This window comes from Salvelinus alpinus, chromosome 2, assembly GCF_045679555.1.
Source record: "Salvelinus alpinus chromosome 2, SLU_Salpinus.1, whole genome shotgun sequence".
In the NCBI taxonomy this organism is placed as follows: Eukaryota; Metazoa; Chordata; class Actinopteri; order Salmoniformes; family Salmonidae; genus Salvelinus; species Salvelinus alpinus.
The window spans coordinates 114,345,653-114,360,891 of record NC_092087.1 but is presented as its reverse complement, the minus strand read 5'-3'; the positions used below and the strand labels follow the sequence as shown (position 1 = coordinate 114,360,891).

At 42.0% G+C, this 15,239-nt stretch overlaps 2 protein-coding genes across 3 annotated transcripts in view; both read right to left on the bottom strand.

The window, feature by feature from the left end:
• Positions 1–2,189, bottom strand: part of LOC139548457 (zinc finger protein ZFP2-like) — a 75,391-nt gene extending 73,202 nt beyond the window's left edge. Inside the window, exon 1 of one of the 2 annotated variants that reach the window (XM_071358167.1) lies at positions 1,638–2,189. In XM_071358167.1, coding sequence (XP_071214268.1) covers positions 1,638–1,938 — 301 coding nt within the window. In that variant the 5' untranslated portion in view covers positions 1,939–2,189. The remainder of the gene's footprint in view (positions 1–1,637) is intronic. The other variant, XM_071358177.1, reaches the window with a different exon arrangement.
• A 1,309-nt stretch (positions 2,190–3,498) lies between these two features.
• LOC139549596 (zinc finger protein 239-like) lies at positions 3,499–10,224 on the bottom strand. The gene is made up of 2 exons (XM_071360249.1): positions 9,608–10,224; positions 3,499–5,990 (listed from the first exon to the last, which is right to left on the bottom strand). The coding sequence occupies exons 1-2, from the start codon at positions 9,936–9,938 to the stop codon at positions 5,392–5,394; spliced, it is 930 nt and encodes a 309-aa protein (XP_071216350.1). The 5' UTR covers positions 9,939–10,224; the 3' UTR covers positions 3,499–5,391.
• Between the last annotated feature and the right edge of the window lie 5,015 nt (positions 10,225–15,239).

Below are 15,239 nucleotides of genomic sequence, written 5' to 3'. Positions count from 1 at the left end.
CCTGTGGTATACGGGCCTAATTGCTTAAATAAACGATATATACTCCCCTACGTATTTATTCAGACAGGGAAGAGTGACTCTATACTCCAGAATTTTAGATATGAGATCAAATGTTTCATATGAGACAGCACAGAACGTCACCTTTTATTTGAGGGTATTTTCAGGGTATCTGTTCTACCATTTAGAAATAAAATGACTTCATGTATCTAGTCTCTCACATTTGAATGCGTAATAAGTATTTGGCCAAAATTCACTTATATGTGTATTGAAGTAGTCATAAGTTTAGTATTTGGTCTCACATTCCTATAACATAATAACTATATCAAGCTTGTGACTCTACAAACATGTTGGATGCATTTGCAGTTTTTGCGTTTCAGATGATGTTGTACCCAACAGAAATGAACGGTAAATAATGTATCGTGTCATACGAGTCACACAAGAATAGAATATGTTTCTGAACACTTGTATATTAATGTGGATGCTAACACGATTAGGGATAATCATGAATGGATCATAAATAATAATGAGTGAGAAAGGTAGAGCCATACCCCTCATACCTCTAAAAAATGTGAACCTCCCCTGTTATTGGTCATTAAACGCTTCAGTGTCCTAATAAACAGATAGGGGAGTGTAGCCGAGGGTAGAGGAGAAGGCGGAAACTTTTCAGTTCCTCGGCGTACACATCACAGACTAACTGAAATGGTCAGACAGTGTAGTGAAGAAGGTGCAACAGCGTCTCTTCAACCTCATGAGGCTGAAGAAATAAAATGTCATTTCATTAACGTCTGCTAACCATGTGTATGTGACCAATAACACTTGATTTGGTACTTAAACGTTGTATATCTCCACTGTCCTCATGAACAGATAGGGGAGAGTAGCTTGAAGGAATGGAACAACTCTAATTCAGTCTCCACTGTCCTAATGAACAGATAGGGGAGAGTAGCTGAGGGCATGAAGGAATGGAACAACTAATTCAGTCTCCACTGTCCTAATGAACAGATAGGGGAGAGTAGGGGAGGGCTTGAAGGAATGGAACAACTAATTCAGTCTCCACTGTCCTAATGAACAGATAGGGGAGAGTAGCTTGAAGGAATGGAACAACTCTAATTCAGTCTCCACTGTCCTAATGAACAGATAGGGGAGAGTAGGGGAGGGCTTGAAGGAATGGAACAACTCTAATTCAGTCTCCACTGTCCTAATGAACAGATAGGGGAGAGTAGGGGAGGGCTTGAAGGAATGGAACAACTCTAATTCAGTCTCCACTGTCCTAATGAACAGATAGGGGAGAGTAGCTGAGGGCTTGAAGGAATGGAACAACTAATTCAGTCTCAACTGTCCTAATGAACAGATAGGGGAGAGTAGCGGAGGGTTTGAAGGAATGGAACAACTCTAATTCATAGACAGAGCTGTGGATGCATGGACCGACCATGAGATCAAAATGATCGTTTTAAATACGTTTTGAGTCAAATACAGTGTTTGTTTACATTTGCATTGTTTACACACAACGGAGCTTTACGAGCTTATATTTGGGGTTCTGGTGAGGAGCACATTTCAGTGCAATGCCCCTTTGGCTTTAAAACCACACATTAGTTCAACAACTGCAGAGTTTCTGGCTGTGTTTTTAAGACAGTACTCACTGGTGTTAATCAGATCTTCAGTCTCCTCTTCCTCTCCCTCTTCATCTCTCCAAACGTCTTCCTCCTCCTCTTTTATTGAGATAGCCTCCTCTTCCACTCCAAAAGGTTCTTCCTCTTCTTTAAACGTGATACTGATAGCCTCCTCTTCCTCCTCTTTCATTCTGAAAGCTTCTTCCTCTCCTTTTACGGAAACATCCTCCTCTTCCCCCTCTTCTTTCACGACAACGTTCAGCCACAGACCCTCTTTCTCCGTCCAGCAGACCTCTTCTTTAGCAGGAGGAGAGTAGCTTGGAGAGCTCATGGTGGGCTAGCTAGCATTGACGATTAGCTTAGGTTCAGTATAATCAACAAATGTGTAAATTGAGCAAACAAGTTACGCTTAAGTTAAATAGTAGATATGTAAAGAGGATTGTGTTAAAAACACCGAGATCAATAATGGTCCAAAGAGCTTCAATGTTTTCGGTTGTATGTTGGATACCAGGCTACGGAGGTGGTTGAATGAGTCAGCATCCGTGTTGTTGAAACAGCTTCCGGTGTCGTGTAGTCCACTAGATATGACGTCACCATCTGAAGACGCATATCGCCGTCAGCTGACTGGAATGAGTAACGCAGTTTAGAAAAATATTCACTACATTGTTTATTAATTTAAAGATGAGCAAATATGTTTTGTCTGACTTCTTACAGCCAATACTTTCGTCTATGCAGACCTGTAGCTACATGTGAATATGTACATTATGAATATATAATGGTAGAATAGTTCCGTGTCGCACAGTTGGTAAAGCATGGCGCACGCAACGCCAGGGTTGTTGGTTTGATATGAGTCTGCTTAATTAATAACATTTTAATAAATTAATACCTAGTTAAGGATTTAACTCCAATCCTGACAATATAATGTCAGTTGTCAGTTGTGGCTGCTTTGCCTGATGTATTGTTGTCTCTACCTTCTTCCTCTTTGTGCTGTTGTCTGTGGCCAATAATGTTTGTACAATGCTTTGTGCTTCTACCATGTTGTTGTCATGTTGTGCTGCTACCATGTTGTTGTCATGTTGTGCTGCTACCATGTTGTTGTCATGTTGTTGTCATGTTGTTCTGCTACCATGTTGTTGTCATGTTGTGCTGCTACCATGTTGTTGTCATGTTGTTGTCATGTTGTGCTGCTACCATGTTGTTGTCATGTTGTGCTGCTACCATGTTGTTGTCATGTTGTGCTGCTACCATGTTGTTGTCATGTTGTGCTGCTACCATGTTGTTGTCATGTTGTTGTCATGTTGTTCTGCTACCATGTTGTTGTCATGTTGTTGTCATGTTGTTCTGCTACCATGTTGTTGTCATGTTGTGCTGCTACCATGTTGTTGTCATGTTGTTGTCATGTTGTGCCTCTACCATGTTGTTGTCATGTTGTGCTGCTACCATGTTGTTGTCATGTTGTGCTGCTGTCATGTTGTGCTGCTACCATGTTGTTGTCATGTTGTTGTCATGTTGTGCTGCTACCATGTTGTCATGTTGTGCTGCTACCATGTTGTTGTCATGTTGTGCTGCTGTCATGTTGTTGTCATGTTGTGCTGCTACCATGTTGTTGTCATGTTGTGCTGCTGTCATGTTGTTGTCATGTTGTTCTGCTACCATGTTGTTGTCATGTTGTGCTGCTACCATGTTGTTGTCATGTTGTGCTGCTGTCATGTTGTTGTCATGTTGTGCTGCTACCATGTTGTTGTCATGTTGTGCTGCACATTAAAAACACCATTATGTTGGATATAAAACACCATCATGTTGGATATAAAACACCAGCATGTTGGACATTAAAAACACCATCATGTTGGACATTAAAAACACCAGCATTATTCCCATGCATAATAGAGTGTGTTTTTTAACCTTTATTTAACTAGGCAAGTCAGTTAAGAACACATTCTTATTTACAATGAAGGCCCACCAGAAGGCAAAAGCCCTCCTGCGGGGACGGGGACTAGGATTAAAAATGAATAAAAATATAGGATAAAACACACATCACGACAAGAGAGACACCACACTACATAAAGAGACCTAAGACAACAACATAGCAAGGCAGCAACACATGACAACATGGCAGAAGCACAACATGGTAGCAGCACAAAACATGGTACAAACATTATTGGGCACAGACAACAGCACAAAGGTAGAGACAGCAATACATCACACGAAGCAGCCTCAACTGTCAGTAAGAGTGTCCATGATTGAGTCTTTGAATGAAGATATAAAACTGTCCAGTTTTACTGTTTTCTGCAGCTCGTTCCAGTTGCTAGACATTGAATTGACGTCTCTGTTGAAGGTTGTAGGTCTTCCAGCAGGACAACAACCCTAAACTCAAATCAAATCTGGAGTGTTCTGTTCTGGAGTGGCCAGCGAAGAGTGCTGGAGCCTCATGTATCAATATTGTGTAGAAACTATTATATATATTATATATATATATATTCCAAATACTACTTTCGAATGGAATTTAGAATGTTTGTAGGCATAGAAAAGGTGTGATTTGTCAAACAACCCTACGAGTGTCACAGCACACTGGTAGGAGATAACCATTAATAAAATACAAATTGTTCTGAGCTTCAGTGCTACTGCACCACCTTGGCTATTTGCATTTCGAAATGCCCCTAATTAACCATATATGGTCAAAATCATCCCTTTGATAAAGCCCACGGGGGAAATATACAACACCATACCATGAAATATGACACAATCAACAACAAAAAAAGCGATGAAAAAATAAAACTTTTCAGAGACTGAAATAGAGGTGCTCGTGTCAAAGTTTGAGTACAACTTGAGTACAGCTTTAATTTGTCTCCGTTGTGGCTTAACCAATAAGAACACAGAGAGATTAACCAATAAGAACACAGAGAGATTAACCAGTAAGAACACAGAGAGATTAACCAGTAAGAACACAGAGAGAGGACTATTATAACTCAAGTTGCTTTAGCAAGAAGGTAAATATACGTTGAATGAGTAGACAACACTCCCCAAAAAGCCATCCACCCTCAACAGCTTCCTCCTGTAAGGGTATAGGCAACACACTGCTGTTCTGCAGAACTGAATGAGTCGTGAGTCGTGGCCACACATTCAGCAGCATCTTCTGCTCATATTTCTTCTGCTCACATATCTCATAAGTCAAAGAAACCCCTCTTTGACTTCAACCTGTTGTGTGATGTCGTATATGGCAGTGTGGCAAAATGTTCCAACAGAGCAGATCAGACATCTCTCCTTCCATTTCAAAATGTATTATCTCTTAGTCTTTTAACAGTATTTACACAATGGATTACCTTTCACACGTGCCTCTAATGTAACAAATTACTGGACTTTATACAGATTGTAATCGTTAGAAATGCATTGATGCGGTCAAATTATATATAGCCTGTCAAGATATGGAAATACAATGAAAACTAAAAATATTTTCCTTATTACTCTCACAATGTCAGACAGACGTTCTGGATCATACAAGACAAGGCTCCTGTTTCTATGAGCTGTTCTAGCAGGCTACTTACTTATATAATAATTTACATTTTGCAAATAATATAATGAACAACATCACAGGGTTGACATTTTGCATCCAATCAATCGAGGCTCATAAGAAAAAAATATATACATATTTTAAAATATTTGATCTGATTTTAGACATGATCAGGTCTCCAGATAAAAAACAAAAGCAAAAGTAATTTTTTTTTTTTTATGATTTCATATAAACAATACGATTTCATTTGGCATGAACAAAAACACAAATTCTCAGTCAAAAATATAAGTCAGAACACAGCCTCTCTATTCTCTCATGTGATTTCAGGTCCTCTGACTGGGAAAATGTCTTTCCACAATGAGAGCAGTGGTATGTCTTCTCCTGTGTATGTATCCTCTGATGTGATTTCAGGTTCCCCAACTGAGTAAAACTCTTTCCACAGTGGGAGCATTGGTAGGGCTTTTCTCCTGTGTGTGTCCTCTCATGCTTTGTCAGGCCTTCTAACCACCTAAAACTCTTTCCACAGTGAGAACAGTGGTAGGACTTTTCTCCTGTGTGTATTCTCTCATGTGACTTCAGGCTTCCTAACCAGGTAAAAGTAATTCCACAGTGGGAGCAGCGGTAAGGCTTCTCTCCAGAGTGTATTCTCTTATGTATTTTCAGGCTCCCTAACTGACTAAAACTGTTTCCACACTGGGGACATTGGAAAGGCTTTTCTCCTGTGTGTGTCCTCTCATGCTCTTTTAGGTTTCGTAACTTAGTAAAACTCTTTCCGCAGTGGGAGCAGTGATGTCCTTTGGCTGGTTTGGGCGTCTCTGGGTCTGGTTCCCCTGAAGGACTCTTCCTGCTGTCAGAGGGAGAGTCTGGTCTTTCTCCTGCCAAAGACAAACATATTATTTAGTTAAACAGAGGCCTGAATGAAACCTCCACATGATAAAACTGTCTTCCTATGAGGTTTAATCTAGACTAGATCCCCCCCCCCTACATTCCTCAATAACACAAGGTCAGTTTTCACAACATTACACCATTAAACGTAAACTTGGTGAGATTAAAAAAATTAAAAAAAATGATGTAGAGCTCCAAATCTAATCTTGTTCTCATGGGTGTCATGTTTTGGTCGAAAAATGTACTAAATGGTCATAAAATGTACATTCCGACCTCCAAGTTGAACCACAAAGATGGTTGGAGGTCCACACATCAGAGAATGTTGAACTTGAATGGGAATATCAGTTGTTTTAAATTATACTGTCAACCCTCCATAAGAAACCTGTTGGAAATCCTAAAAATTAAACAGAATAGAGAGGACCATTCAAGTTGACATTCAACGGTTGGACGGACCGGCGGCCATCTTTGTGGAAGTAATTAGAAGTTAAAATGTAAATTTCATTACAATTTCAATGATGTTGTCACGACTTCTACCGAAGGTAACTCCTCTCCCTGTTCGGGCGGCGCTCGGCGGTCGGCGTCGCCGGTTTACTAGCCGCCACCAATCCCTTTTTCCTTTTCTGTTTGTTTTGTCTGTGATCCTTTTCACACCTGGTTTCATTTGCGTTTATTTCTGTGTGTATATAGGGCACCTGTTGCCTGCCTTAGTTCGTGCGGGATTAAGCTTGTGTGTATTTGCGCTCGATTATATGTGATGTTTGTTGTTTTCACTATTACGCACGTGTATGTAAAGTGTCGGAACTGTGTTTGTTCCTCCGTGCGTTTGCACGAGTTTCTGAATATCGAGAGCGTAGTTTTTTGGATTTTCGTCTGTGCCATTTTTGTATTGGTGGACTATATGATTAAACACGCTTCTCAGATATCCCTGCGCTCCTGCGCCTGACTCCTACAGTGGTCTGAAGCAGAGGTGCAAAGTACTTAAGTAAAAATACTTTAAAGTACTACCTAAGTACTTTTCCTTGACATCCAAAAGTACTCGTTACATTTTGAATGCTTAGCAGGACAGAAAAATGGTCCAATTCACACACTTATCAAGAGAACATCCCTGATCATCCTTACTGCATCTGATCTGACAAATACATTGTTTGTAAATGACGCCTGAGTGTTGGAGTGCCCCTGGCTATCCGTAAAATAACAAAACAAGAACATTGTGCGGTCAGGTATGCTTAATATAAGGAATGTGAAATTATTAATACTTTTACTTTTTATACTTAAAATTATATTTTAGGGATTACATTTACATTTGATACTTAAGTATATATATATTTTTTTAAATGACTTTTACTCGAGTAGTATTTTACTCTGTGACTTTTACTCGAGTCATTTTCTATTAAGGTATCTTTACTTTTACTCTAGTATGACAGTTGGGTACTTTTTCCACCACTGGTCTGAAGGGTCCATTCTATGAATTCTATGTGTATAATTGAAATGACACCCACCCTGTATTCAACCGATGGCAGGCAAGACTCAAAAACCTCAGATGATGTAAAGTAGGGTCTAAACTACAACATGTGCAAACAAGGAGTTTGCATGTTTTTAGATAATTGATGTTAAAAGGTTAAAAATGTAATAATAAAAAATAAAAAAAATGGATTATAAAACTATAAAATTATAAAACTGTTTAACAACCCTTTTTGTTTTTCAATGATATCAAACTCAACCGTTTGTCTATTCCAGTGATTAAAACATGGATGTCTCATGGTCTGGTGGGGAATAGAAAACGGGTCAACTTTGAACATTAAAAAAAAAAAATGTAACCTTTATTTAACTAGGCAAGTCAGAACAAATTCTTATTTTTAATGAAGGCCTACCCGGGGAACAGTGGGTTAACTGCCTTGTTCAGGCGCAGAACGACAGATTTTCACCTTGTCAGCTCGAGGATTCGATCTTGCAATCTTTTGGTTACTAGTCCAATGCTCTAACCACTAGGCTACCTGCCGCTACCTGCCGCCCCCCACATTTCCTGAATGTTTTGCCATTCAGGTCCAAAAAGTAATTTTCTGACCACTTCTTCCATGGGCAAACATCTATGGACACACTATGGATACTCTATGCACACAGGGCTAGGCTACATCCTCTATATCTACAACAGGGCTAGGCTACATCCTCTATATCTACAACAGGGCTAGGCTACATCCTCTATATCTACAACAGGGCTAGGCTACATCCTCTATATCTACAACAGGGCTAGGCCACATCCTCTATATCTACAACAGGGCTAGGCCACATCCTCTATATCTACAACAGGGCTAGGCCACATCCTCTATATCTACAACAGGGCTACGCTACATCCTCTATATCTACAACAGGGCTAGGCTACTGAGACCTCAGTAAAAGATGTCAAAAAATACAAGTTTTCCATTTCAATTTATAAAACGGGTCATATCATTAAAAAGTACCAAGAATCCATGTGAATTGTTTGAAGAGGATGCTATATCGTTACAAATGATATATGTATAAAAATAAGCTGGATCAGAAAGGCTACTTTTGAGATTGTCAAAAATGTATATATAAAAATAGATCTCAGAATCTAGACTCTATATATTAGAGCACACTATAAGGAGTATAATGACTCCAAGATGTTGTCTGTATCATGTAGGGGTCAGAGGTCATGGGGTCTGACAGTATGATGACTAGATGTTGTCTGTATCATGTAGGGGTCAGAGGTCATGGGGTCTGACAGTATAATGACTAGATGTTGTCTGTATCATGTAGGGGTCAGAGGTCATGGGGTCTGACAGTATAATGACTAGATGATGTCTGTATCATGTAGGGGTCAGAGGTCATGGGGTCTGACAGTATAATGACTAGATGTTGTCTGTATCATGTAGGGGTCAGAGGTCATGGGGTCTGACAGTATAATGACTAGATGTTGTCTGTATCATGTCGGGGTCAGAGGTCATGGGGTCTGACAGTATAATGACTAGATGTTGTCTGTATCATGTAGGGGTCAGAGGTCATGGGGTCTGACAGTATAATGACTAGATGTTGTCTGTATTATGTAGGGGTCAGAGGTCATGGGGTCTGACAGTATAATGACTAGATGTTGTCTGTATCATGTCGGGGTCAGAGGTCATGGGGTCTGACAGGAGACATGTATAGGTCTAAAAAGGTCCTAAAATGGCCACTTTTATCATGGTTTTCTCAAACATGGTTTGTGTTACAAATGTAAAAAACATACCGAACATACTTCCTCCAATGAGGTTTCTATGAGAGAATTGCCAAAACAATATATTCTGAGATACGAAAAATATTTTCAGCCCACGTTGGCATGGAATCACTCTCCAGTGTAATACAATGTAATTTGAGTCATGATAAGAGCAAGTCCATTCTGTGAGACATTAAAGATGTGATTTTGCGTGTAAATCCATTGTTAAGGTTTTGTTGGTGACCCGCTCTTTGGTGGTATACACATCTTACAGTGTAGTTATCAATTCCTACATTAAATAATAACATATTCAAGCATCAACATTAAGTAGAACGCTGCTTTAAAACCACGCATTAGTTCATCAATAGTTTGTGCTCCTGTTTTTAAGACAGTACTTACTGGTCTTAATCAGATCTCCTGTCTCCTCCTCCTGTTCTTGTTCTTCCTTCTCCTCCTCCAATGTGACAGTCATCTCTTCCTCTTTCACTCCAAAAACTGCATCATCCTCTTCTTTTACTGTAACATCCTCCTCCTCTTTCATCCTGAACGCGTCTTCCTCTTCTTTCACTGTAACGTCTTTCTCTTCTTCGTTCACGGTAACAGCCTCACCATCTACTTCTTGTTTTACTGTAACAGCCTCCTCTTCCTCCTCCTCTTTCACGAGAACTTCTTTCTCCGTCCAGTAGACGTCCTCTTCTGTAGCAGGAGGAGAGTAGCTTAGTGAACTCATGGTCGGGGATGTTGGATAGCTAGCTAGCGTTCGTTAGCCTAGTGATAGGCTAATTTATCAAGCCAGCTACCTAACAACGTATATATGAAATTAAATGGGGAAACTAGCTAGCTATAAGACATACGTATTTTTAAAACACAGGTGCAACTATACAACGACTATTTTGTCTAGAAAGGTGGTGAGGTGGCTGACTAGCTGCTGTTGTTGTTGTTGTTGACGAAGAAACGTCCCGTCCACTAGATTATACGTCACACTAGCAGTGTCGCCTGAAAGACGCACATCGCCTTCTGCCGACTGGAGTGCGTCACGCTTTTGAGAGAAATGTTTATTTTATTTCCAGACAAAAAAAATCTATTAAAAAAAAAAATGTCTTTCATCAAATAATAATAAAATAATGTGCGGCAAGTAGCCTAACGGTTATAACGGTTATAACGGTTTGAATACCAGAGTTGAACAGGAAAACATCTGAAAGATCAGTTGATGTGTCCTTGAGCAATGGCTGACCCTGTAAAACAACACATTACACTGCACCTATCATACTACTATGGCTGACCCTGTAACACAACACATTACACTGCACCTATCATACTACTATGGCTGACCCTGTAACACAACACATTACACTGCACCTATCATACTACTATGGCTGACCCTGTAACACAACACATTACACTGCACCTATCATACTACTATGGCTGACCCTGTAACACAACACATTACACTGCACCTATCATACTACTATGGTTGACCCTGTAACACAACACATTACACTGCACCTATCATACTACTATGGTTGACCCTGTAAAACAACACAACACATTACACTGCACCTATCATACTACTATGGCTGACCCTGTAACACAACACCTATCATACTACTATGGCTGACCCTGTAACACAACACATTACACTGCACCTATCATACTACTATGGCTGACCCTGTAACACAACACATTACACTGCACCTGTCATACTACAATGACTGACCCTGTAACACAACACATTACACTGCACCTATCATACTACTATGGCTGACCCTGTAACACAACACATTACACTGCACCTATCATACTACTATGGCTGACCCTGTAACACAACACATTACACTGCACCTATCATACTACTATGGCTGACCCTGTAACACAACACATTACACTGCACCTATCATACTACTATGGTTGACCCTGTAAAACAACACAACACATTACACTGCACCTATCATACTACTATGGCTGACCCTGTAACACAACACCTATCATACTACTATGGCTGACCCTGTAACACAACACATTACACTGCACCTATCATACTACTATGGCTGACCCTGTAACACAACACATTACACTGCACCTGTCATACTACAATGACTGACCCTGTAACACAACACATTACACTGCACCTATCATACTACTATGGCTGACCCTGTAACACAACACATTACACTGCACCTGTCATACTACAATGGCTGACCCTGTAACACAACACATTACACTGCACCTATCATACTACTATGACTGACCCTGTAAAACAACACCTATCATACTACAATGGCTGACCCTGTAAAACAACACATTACACTGCACCTATCATACTACTATGTCTGACCCTGTAACACAACACATTACACTGCACCTGTCATACTACAATGGCTGACCCTGTAACACAACACATTACACTGCACCTATCATACTACTATGGCTGACCCTGTAACACAACACATTACACTGCACCTATCATAATACTATGGCTGACCCTGTAAAACAACACATTACACTGTACCCATCATACTACTATGTCTGACCCTGTAACACAACACCTATCATACTACTATGACTGACCCTGTAACACAACACATTACACTGTACCCATCATACTACTATGTCTGACCTTGTAACACAACACATTTCACTGCACCTGTCATACTACAATGGCTGACCCTGTAACACAACACATTACACTGCACCTATCATACTACTATGGCTGACCCTGTAACACAACACATTACACTGCACCTATCATACTACTATGGCTGACCCTGTAACACAACACCTATCATACTACTATGACTGACCCTGTAACACAACACCTATCATACTACTATGGCTGACCCTGTAAAACAACACATTACACTGTACCCATCATACTACTATGTCTGACCTTGTAACACAACACATTTCACTGCACCTGTCATACTACAATGGCTGACCCTGTAACACAACACATTTCACTGCACCTATCATACTACTATGGCTGACCCTGTAAAACAACACATTACACTGCACCTATCATACTACTATGGCTGACCCTGTAAAACAACACCTATCATAATACTATGGCTGACCCTGTAACACAACACCTATCATACTACTATGGCTGACCCTGTAACACAACACATTACACTGCACCTATCATACTACTATGTCTGACCCTGTAAAACAACACCTATCATACTACTATGGCTGACCCTGTAACACAACACCTATCATACTACTATGGCTGACCCTGTAACACAACACATTACACTGCACCTATCATACTACTATGGCTGACCCTGTAACACAACACCTATCATACTACTATGGCTGACCCTGTAACACAACACATTACACTGCACCTATCATACTACTATGGCTGACCCTGTAACACAACACCTATCATACTACTATGGCTGACCCTGTAACACAACACATGACACTGCACCTGTCATACTACAATGGCTGACCCTGTAAAACAACACATTATACTGCACCTATCATACTACTATGTTCTCTGTAGTGCTGTGGTGCAGAGGGTTCTCTGTAGTGTTGTGGTGCAGAGGGGTTCTCTATAGTGCTGTAGTGCAGAGGGTTCTCTGTAGTGCTGTGGTGCAGAGGGTTCTCTGTAGTGCTGTGGTGCAGAGGGTTCTCTGTAGTGCTGTAGTGCAGAGGGTTCTCTGTAGTGCTGTGGTGCAGAGGGGTTCTCTGTAGTGCTGTAGTGCAGAGGGTTCTCTGTAGTGCTGTGGTGCAGAGGGTTCTCTGTAGTGCTGTGGTGCAGAGGGTTCTCTGTAGTGCTGTAGTGCAGAGGGTTCTCTGTAGTGCTGTGGTGCAGAGGGTTCTCTGTAGTGCTGTGGTGCAGAGGGGTTCTCTGTAGTGCTGTAGTGCAGAGGGTTCTCTGTAGTGCTGTGGTGCAGAGGGGTTCTCTGTAGTGTTGTGGTGCAGAGGGTTCTCTGTCGTGCTGTGGTGCAGAGCGTTCTCTGTAGTGCTGTGGTGCAGAGGGTTCTCTGTAGTGCTGTGGTGCAGAGGGTTCTCTGTAGTGCTGTGGTGCAGAGGGTTCTCTGTAGTGCTGTGGTGCAGAGGGTTCTCTGTAGTGTTGTGGTGCAGAGGGTTCTCTGTAGTGTTGTGGTGCAGAGGGTTCTCTGTAGTGTTTTGGTGCAGAGGGGTTCTCTGTAGTGCTGTGGTGCAGAGGGTTCTCTGTAGTGCTGTGGTGCAGAGGGTTCTCTGTAGTGCTGTGGTGCAGAGGGTTCTCTGTAGTGCTGTGGTGCAGAGGGTTCTCTGTAGTGTTGTGGTGCAGAGGGTTCTCTGTAGTGCTGTGGTGCAGAGGGGTTCTCTCTAGTGTTGTGGTGCAGAGGGTTCTCTGTAGTGTTGTGGTGCAGAGGGTTCTCTGTAATTGTTGTGGTGCAGAGGGTTCTCTGTAGTGCTGTGGTGCAGAGGGGTTCTCTCTAGTGTTGTGGTGCAGAGGGGTTCTCTGTAGTGTTGTGGTGCAGAGGGGTTCTCTGTAGTGTTGTGGTGCAGAGGGTTCTCTGTAGTGCTGTGGTGCAGAGGGGTTCTCTCTAGTGTTGTGGTGCAGAGGGGTTCTCTGTAGTGTTGTGGTGCAGAGGGGTTCTCTGTAATTGCTGTGGTGCAATGGGGAGGCGGCCTCCATATGGTGTGCCTCTGCCTCTTGGGCGATGCTGCTCTCCACCTCTTCGGTAGGACTGAGAGTGTCTGTTCCTCCACTCATGAGCAGGTGCAGCATGAGTCTGGGTTTCTTGGCATCCCAGTTGTGGCCCTAAAGTCTTCGAAAGTCAAGTCAACAAACAGATCACCGACCATTTCGAATCCCACCGTACCTTCTCCACCATGCAGTCTGGTTTCCGAGCTGGTCACGGGTGCACCTCAGCCACGCCAAGGTCCTAAACGATATCATAACCGCCATCAATAAAAGACAGTACTGTTCAGCCGTCTTCATCGACCTGGCCAAGGCTTTCGACTCTGTCAATCATCTTATTCTCATTGGCAGACTCAACAGCCTTGGTTTCTCTAATGACTGCCTCGCCTGGTTCACTAACTACTTATCAGATAGATTTCAGTGTGTCAATCGGAGGGCCTGTTGTCCGGACCTCTGGCAGTCTCTATGAGGGTGCCACAGTGTTCAATTCTCGAGCCGACTCCTTTTCTCTGAATATATCAACGATGTTGCTCTAGCTGCTGGGGATTCTCTGATCCACCTCTACGCAGATGACACCATTCTGTATACATCTGGCCCTTCTTTGGACACTGTGTTAACAAACCTCCAAACGAGCTTCAACACCATACAACACTCCTTCCGTGGCCTCCAACTGCTCTTAAATGCTAGTAAAACGAAATGCGTGCTCTTCAACCGATTGTTGTTCGCACCCGCCCGCCCGACTAGCATCACTACTCTTGGCAGTTCTGACTTAGAATATGTGGACAACTACAAATACCTAAGTGTCTGGCTAGACTGTAAACTCTCCTTCCAGACTCACATTAAGCATCTCCAATCCAAAATTAAATCTAGAATCAACTTCCTATTTCGCAAAACAAAGCCTCCTTTAACTCATGCTGCTAAACATACCCTCGTAAAACTGACCATCCTACCGATCCTTGACTTTGGCGATGTCATTTACAAAATAGCCTCCAACACTCTACTCAGCAAATTGGATGCAGTCTATCACAGTGCTATCCGTTTTGTCACCAAAACCCCATATACTACCCACCCTTAGCACGCGCTCCAGCAGGCATATTTCACTGGTCTACATAGCAACACCCACCCTTAGCACGCGCTCCAGCAGGTATATTTCACTGGTCACCATAGCAACACCCACCCTTAGCACGCGCTCCAGCAGGCATATTTCACTGGTCACCATAGCAACACCCACCCTTAGCACGCGCTCCAGCAGGCATATTTCACTGGTCACCATAGCAACACCCACCCTTAGCACGCGCTCCAGCAGGTATATTTCACTGGTCACCATAGCAACACCCACCCTTAGCACGCGCTCCAGCAGGTATATTTCACTGGTCACCATAGCAACACCCACCC